Source organism: Rhincodon typus, chromosome 31 (assembly GCF_021869965.1).
Source record: "Rhincodon typus isolate 14 chromosome 31, sRhiTyp1.1, whole genome shotgun sequence".
Classification (NCBI taxonomy): domain Eukaryota; kingdom Metazoa; phylum Chordata; class Chondrichthyes; order Orectolobiformes; family Rhincodontidae; genus Rhincodon; species Rhincodon typus.
Genome location: NC_063362.1, coordinates 33863561 through 33871428, shown reverse-complemented (window position 1 = coordinate 33871428; position 7868 = coordinate 33863561). Strand labels below are relative to the sequence as shown.

General features: G+C 41.9%; 2 protein-coding genes across 3 annotated transcripts in view; one reads left to right on the top strand and one right to left on the bottom strand.

Annotated features, from left to right (window-relative positions):
- The window catches only part of LOC109916956 (proproteinase E-like), a 202709-nt gene that overhangs the window by 76911 nt on the left and 117930 nt on the right, over positions 1 to 7868 (top strand). The window lies entirely within an intron of this gene.
- hspg2 (heparan sulfate proteoglycan 2) overlaps positions 1 to 7868 on the bottom strand; it is a 523628-nt gene that overhangs the window by 459632 nt on the left and 56128 nt on the right. The window contains exon 2 of the mRNA XM_048614908.1: positions 2885 to 3030. Within this exon, the coding sequence (XP_048470865.1) occupies positions 2885 to 3030 (146 nt within the window). The remainder of the gene's footprint in view (positions 1 to 2884; positions 3031 to 7868) is intronic.

The window sequence follows — 7868 nt, the reverse complement described above, 5'->3', positions numbered from 1 at the left end:
GACCCGAAACGTCAACTTTCCTGCTCCTCTGATGCTGCCTGGCCTGCTGTGTTCCTCCAGGTCCACACTGTGTTATCTCTGTTCAGAAATCAGAAGAGCACTCTTACTTTGAAGGTATCTGCGATAGAACCATGATGAACCTTGCCAGGAAGAGGTCAATGCAACACTACTGTACACTGCAATGAAGGAAAATCCCAGATCAACTCCATCACTGGTGGTGAGCTGCCTGTTTCAGACCTTCAGGAAGTAGACAGTGTGCAAATGGGGAGCAGCACTGCTATGTTCAGGCTGGGATGGGAGGGTCACCTTATACAAAGCCCCACAGGATGACTGTCACCAATCATTCCTGCTAGAAATGTACCTGCAGGCTTTGAGGATAATGGGAATGGCTTGACACCTCAGGGATACCACACTTCTTTAGGCAGGTCACTGACAACAGAAGGTTGACAATGTTCCAAATGATGGTCCCTTTAAGAATAAACCAGGACATGCTGAAGAGATAGCAGAGAGCAGTTCATGTTCATTGGAGCCTATCTTTAAGGAGCAGGTTTCCTGAAGGGGCTCGTATCACAGTGGCAGTGTCCCTACCTCTGAGCCAAGAGGTATGGTTTCAATTCCCATCTGTTCCAGATGTCAGTCATAACATCTCTGAACAGGTCCATTCAGTAAACATATCAGGAATTAGCAATCAATTGTAGAAGAGGAGTGAGTCAGTTAGCTCAGTTGGCTGGACAGCTGGTTTACGACACAGGGTGATGTTAACATTATGGATTCAATTCCTGCACCAGCTGAGGTTACCATGAAGGGCTCTCCTTCTCAACCCCTCTCTTCACCTGAGGTGTGGTGACCCTTAGATTAAACCACCACCAGTTGTCTCTCTCTAATGAGACAGCAAAGGACTTATTTATCTTTTTCTTTAATCTAAAAGGAAAAAAGGGTTGGCCTCCCTGAGACAGGAGGCCTGGGTTCAAGTCCCATGGGATGCAGCGGTGTGTCAGAACAGGATGATTGAATAAAAATGGACTGGGTTTCCCTGGTAAAGGGGTGTTGGTCAGGAATGGGACTGTTTGTTTTAGAATTGTATCAAATTACAAAATTCAAATAAGCAATCGTGAAAGACAGACTGACTCCTGCTTCGGTAAATGGATGAATAGGGTTTAATAAAATGCAGCCAGCTGAGAAAATTACAGTGTCCATAGAACCAGGAAGGGCAGAATGGGGGAGGGGAAGAAAAAGGGGAACGGATGAAGGAATGGCAAGCAAGCAAAAAGCAGTCTTCCTTCCTAATTGACCATGGCTTTGTGTTTCTGTAGGTGTCAAAGCACGGGAAGGCTCGACAGTGTCAGAGTCCTGCTCTGATCCATTAAGGTCACTGCCCTGAAACTCTGCTTCTCTCCCCAGAAACCGCTGGACCTGCTGAATTTCTGCAGCACTTCCACATATTATTTCTGATTTCCAGATTCCACAGCATTTAGTTTGTGGTGCAATGTATCAATGCAGCCAATTTTAAAAAGCTGGTTCAATGCAATCAGTAGCCAAAACTTTTGTTCACCAACACATTTACCTGATACTTCATGTACAATTTAAATCTGCTCAGAAAAGAACTCAAATCTGCATAGAATCACCATTGAAGAGAATTATAATAAGATTCGGCCTGAGCAGGTTAATGTATCATGTCTGTTGTAAACTGATTGCCTCTGAGAGGAACTACGTTTTATTCCTATTACCCCACTATAGCAGTGAAACCTTCAGCTGATTTTAACTCATAGAATCCCTACAGTGTAGAAACAGGGCATTCGGCCCATCAAGTCCACACCAACTCTCTGAAGAGAATCCCACCCAGACACAACCCCCTACCCTATTCCCGTAACCATGTATTTCCAATGGTTAATCCACTCAACCTACATATCCCTGGACACCACAGGCAATTTAGCATGGCCAATCCACCCTAACCTGCACATCTTTGGACTGTGGGAGGAAACCGGAGTGCCCGGAGGAAACCCACGCAGACACAGGGAGAATGTGCAAACTCTATACAGACAGTTGCCTGGAGACTGGAATCGAACCTGGGTCCCTGGTACTGTGAGGCAGCAGTGCTAACCACTGGGCCACCGTGTCAGCCCACGGGTTGTTTTCTTACGCTCACCATTTCAGCTCCTGAAAACTGGAATGGCTGCATTGCAGAAAAACCCTCCATCAAATTTCGCAAACAAATTTGGACACAGCATCTTCATATCGTGTTGAGCAAAGGGCTAATATTCACATTGACTCTAAACTGGGATTATTGCTGCTGCTAATATGGATTGTGGTTGAGCAGTAGGAATTTTGCATTAGTGGGAAGGATGTTTTTTTACGACAGAACATGACTCAAAGCCAAATCTAACAAAAATCTACATCACTCACAAAGTGGAATATTACCCTTCTCCAAAATGAAGTGAATAATACACAAAGTCCAAGCAGTAATAGCTAAGTTTTGCATTTCCTGGTTTTTGTGATTATATTAACACAGCACTGATATTTTACACAGCCACTCTGACTTGATTCCACAATGGTGGAAGCACTTGTCTTTCACATTCTCCAATCCCCAGAAATGTTTTTCACTGGTCTAGAAGTCAGTGGAGTTACTCTGCCTTTTGTAGTGCACTGCCACTGACCAACAGTTGTTGCCAATGTACCAGGAGTGTGGGCAGGATCCACAGGAAGAAAAAAGGATGACTTCAAGGACAAGGGAACAACCTGTCTATATCACAAGTGTGATTACTAATGTATTCAGAGATCGCTGGAACCACCTTCTATTTGCATTCAAACAAAGGCACTTAGAAATGTGTAGCATTCTGCAGGACGTTGGGTGTAACTTGGAAGTGAACAGATTGAGAGGAGGTACCTGTGGCGGGAGCTCTCCTCCATACTTCTTCCACGAGATCACTGGAGATGGCTGCCCTCCAGCTCGACAGTACAGTCGAACAGTGTCACCCTCTGGTACCTCTATCCGCTGTGGACTGACCTGTACCTGAGGCAGGTTACCATTACCTAGAGACAGGGAGGTGACATTGCAATTAAAAAATTCACATACACAATGCACATACACAAATTACTATTCTTGGAATTTAAAAAGCGTAGAACAACAAGATCTTGCAACACTTTGTGTGGCCGGAAAAATTCAATGATCCTCCGACTCACTTTGCAATCAGAACCTTAGGATAGGTAAAGGCATGTACACTGCTCAACGCTCATTACTAACTGAGGAATATATCTTCAGTCTTCTCCATAAACACCCTCGATTCACTGAGGTTCTTCTCCTTGCACAGTACACATCAACAACTAAGCCAGAGGCGGCTCTTGTGGCGCAATGGTAGCATCCTTATTTCTGAGCTGGGAGGCCCAGATTCAAGTCCTACCTGCTCCAGAGGTGTGTATTAACATCTCGGAACAGAATAATTTGAAAATATCTATATCCACTTTGGTCTTAAAATATTCAAGAACGAAACTAAATCAAACTGATGAATTGCTTCCTATAGTGTAGCAGCAAGTTCAGAAATGTGTCTATCAACTTTTAAAATATTAAAAACCGGGTTAAATTGCTTTCCTAAAAAAGACTTAATTTCAACATTTATAAATAACCTAGTTCAAACCCCTTTCCAATTTAACGTTTTAAAGTAATGACATCTTATTTGATAATAACAATATACACTAATCATAAACACATGCAATAAATGCTACTAGATGCACATTTGACAGAATATATGTTCTATCTCTCAAGTCTACAAACTCAGACACATTTACTAATCATTTATGGTTAGCTTGCTGGTTGCTAGTAAAAGAATTTGAATATTGCCAGAGTGACAGAGCAAGAGGAAAAATGACAAGTTGTGCAAGAAAGTTCAACTGGGGACAGGTGAAGTCAAGTACACGCAAGAGCAAAAGAAATGTTCTAGTCAAGGTGTACTGCAGCAATGCAAATTACATTCTTCCTTCAAACTGTCACAGACCAAAGCAATGACAAAGGTTAGACCTATTCATTGGAGCTGAAGAGTGGAGTAGAATGTGGGGTGACCTTATTGAAATGTTGGAGATGGTGTGGGGCTGGGGCTGGGGGGCGTTGGCTGGTCAGGGTGGCTGCTGAGAAGATGCTTTCCTTCATGTGTGAATCTTGAACTAGGGGGCACAACTTAAAGGGGATCTCCCATTCAGGATGAAGATGAGAAGAATTTCTTCACCCAGCATGTTCTATTCATTAGGCTCAGTTAGCTTAGTTGGCTGAATGGCTGAATTGCAATGCAGAGCGAACAAGTTTGCTCAATTCCTGCACTGGTTGAGATTACCAGGAAGGATTCTCCCTCTCAACTTCTCCTCCCAGTGTGCAGTATGGTGACCCTCAGATTAAACCAGCACCTGTTGTCTCTCTCTAATGAGAGAGCAGCCACATGGCTGCCATGGTGACTTTCTCTTTAGTCTTTGTAATTTTCTTTCCCCCCCCAGAGAGGCTTGCGACTGCGTCATTGAACATATTAAAGGCTGAATTGGATAGATTTTGTGATCTACAAGGGAGACTAGGAATACTTAGGGGAGTGGGTTGATGATGTCAGGCTAGAAACGTGAAGTTAAACCCACAGTCCCTAGTCATCCTGAATGGCAGAGCAGGCTTGATGGACCAAATGGCCTGCTCCTGCTTCGAATTCTTATGGTCTTATAACCTTTCATTCCAGTTATTGTTCAAAGTTCTAAAGTAACCCTGTCCTCTATGCAATGGCACAGTGAAAAAGGAGGTTCAATGATTAAGGAAAGACTTATTGTTGCCTTTATATTTTAAGCGTGAAAATTATTCAAATTTTTTAAAATCTTCGACCCTGTCCTCATTTCCAATGAACAATCTTTTATTCTTCATTTCAAGGTGGTGAAACAAAGCGCTGAAATTGTAACTCTCATTATAATTTGGACTGTTGTGCAGCTCAGTGATAAGTAAATTAACTCAAACATCAGGAAAATAGGGCTCTGCTCTACCATTCACTTAGATCATGGCGTCACTCTGCCTAACCTCCACTTCCCTACTCCGTCCCATACCTAAGTCTTAAATGGGTGACTCCTTAACCTAGGAGCAATGCTCCTTGCTTGTAACTCTCTAGCCAGAAGAAGCAATCAGATGAACTGTTAGTTTTCTAACTCCAGCAAACATTCCAGTCGGTCTATCGTCAGAGAACGACTCTCTTGCCCTAGAATGCGGCGGCATGGTGGCTCAATGGTTAGCACTGCTGCCTCACAGCACCAGGGACCTGGGTTCGACTCCAGCTTCGGGCAACTGTCTGTGTGGAGTTTGCACATTCTCCCCGTGTCTGCGTGGGTTTCCTCTGGGTGCTCCAGTTTCCTCCCACAGTCCAAAGATGTGCAGGTTATGTGGACTGGCAATACTAAATCACCCATAGTGTCCAGGGATGTGCAGGCTAGGTGGATTAGCCATGGGAAATGCAGGGATACTGGGATAGGGGAGGGGGTGAGTCTGGGTGGGATGCTTTTCAGAGGGTCGGTGTGGACTCGATGGGCCAAATGGCCTGCTTCCACATTGTAGGGATTCTATGATACTAATGATCTGATATTGTGCCTGATGTTAACACAATCTGCAAGGTCTGGGACTTTTGACCTGATTTTTTATTCTGGCCCTTGAAAATAATAGTGTGGTTCAGGGAGGGGAACAAAAGATAACACACTACAGATTAATGCCTGGAGCTGTTTTCAAAGTCATACAACTCACAATGGAATGAATATATCTTTAAATGAGACAAAAATTATCAAAATGGCTGTGACATATTCTCCTGACTAAGGGGTTTACTCAGTTAATTTGCTCATTAACAGGATCAGATCCAAATCATCCATTCATAACCACCTTGGTATGATGAATTGTTAGAATTAACGCAAAACAAATTGTTTCACCTGTCTACACAACAGAGTAAAACTTAACTTAGATTTACAGAAAGACTTAAGATAAAATATGCCTTGTTTGGTTTTATGGAATAGATTTCATAAAATCACTCTGTGTACATGTGGCAGAAACGGTAAGCAGAATACCGCATGATGCTTTCAGTCGTAATGGGAATAAGTCCATGTGATTATCTTCAACTGCTTTGAAAGCAGTGATTTTATAAAATAGGATGTTACAGGCTTCAAATCCATGGGCGTTTCCATGGAAAAAAAATTTAGAGTGAGTTGTCCAAAGACAGGAAGAAGGAATGCAGACAGTTTTGGTTACACAATTTAATTGTATTATAGCAGATAGTCCATAAAATCAACAGTGCTCATTCCTTTTCATTATAGCCATGCCAAATCTAATCAATCTAAAATGGACACCGAATTCTCGTTTGCGTATGGTAGCATTGCCTGACTGCACAAGCATCTTTCTGCAAATAGAGAGATTGTCTCCTTCCCAATAGCTGTGTGGACTTATTAGTAATTTTATCTTGACCTGAGCTATCCATTAGTCCAGTGAAGCCTGCTTATCAAATAGCAATTATCACCATAAAGATATGCTTTGTAATTTTCTTCATTCTGTTCAATTTGTAAGATACAATTTCATTTATTTATTGAGTGTGGGAGGTCTGTCATGGAAGAGAATTTAATTAAGTCTGTAAAACCATTCTGCAAATTTCCTTGGACTTTGTTTGCAATGCCTTTTTTACTCCAAATCTGATGCCCACATCCTAAATTGCACGAAGCCCTGTTTGTCAATCCCCTGCATGCTCTGCTGGCTGCTGAGGTTTACCGCTACCTCAAATTTAATATTCCTAACCTTGCTTCAGATGCCTCCCACCACCTCAAACCTCCTCTTCCCTGCATCCTACTCCAAACTTACAACTTTGAGATTTTTGGATTCCTCCTAATTCTGATCTCCTGAACAATCTGCATTTCCTTCATCCACCATCAGCAGACAGGCCTTTATTTGTTTTGGTCTTTAACCCTGGAAATCCATTCCTAAATCTTTCCATCTCATCTCCTTTCCTTAACGTGCCCCTCTTTGAAGAAGTTTTGGTTTCCTGAGATCTCTGTGACTTATTGCTGTCAAATTCTGACAGAAAGCATTCCTGTGAAGTGCCTTGCAAGGTTTTACTACTGAAAGGATGCTATGTAAATACATCTTGTTGCTGTACACATGGAAATCAATAAACTCTCTGATCTGTTCTCACCTGTTTTGCAAAGATTAGAGGTTGCTTTGAATCTTATTTTCAGTGTGGCCCAATAAGAATTGGAATAATTAAGGGGGTAATTTTTTTCAGCTTACATTTGTCCTTCTCTTGTACAAAACAAACTTTTGCCTTTTTTTTAAAAAAAGGGACGCTGTAGGGTAGTTACTCTTGTGATTTCAAAACCACAATGGCCCAATACAGTATTAACAAATAGCAAAGCAATGAGAATAGGCTGCTATTCAAGTGGGAGTCTTGTTGAAATAACTTACTGAAAGGCAAACAGCCAAGAGACTGCAGAGATAATCCTGCTAGTGACGGAGTTAATTAGCTCTTTTCATGTTGCTTTGTAATGCCCATTTAAGACGAATTTGTTTCTACAAAGGTTTAGCACTGGAATTGGAAATGACACCCACTTTAACTTACATACCTGTGATGCACGTAGGGAACTGCATGTATTAAAGTGCAGATGTCACCTGTGACTAAACAAAATCACAGCTATATAAAAAAAGAGGGAGAACAAAACTGAAAATATAGGATGTGCATTTCCATGATTCTAATTTATGTCACTGAATCTCAAAGAGAATAATTAATCAAATCTCTTTGGGGTAAAGGACGGAAATAAATATGGTTATGTTTCTTGATTTCTTGAGATTCTTACTGAAGATGAAATACATTATCAAGGCCTCCAGCATATCA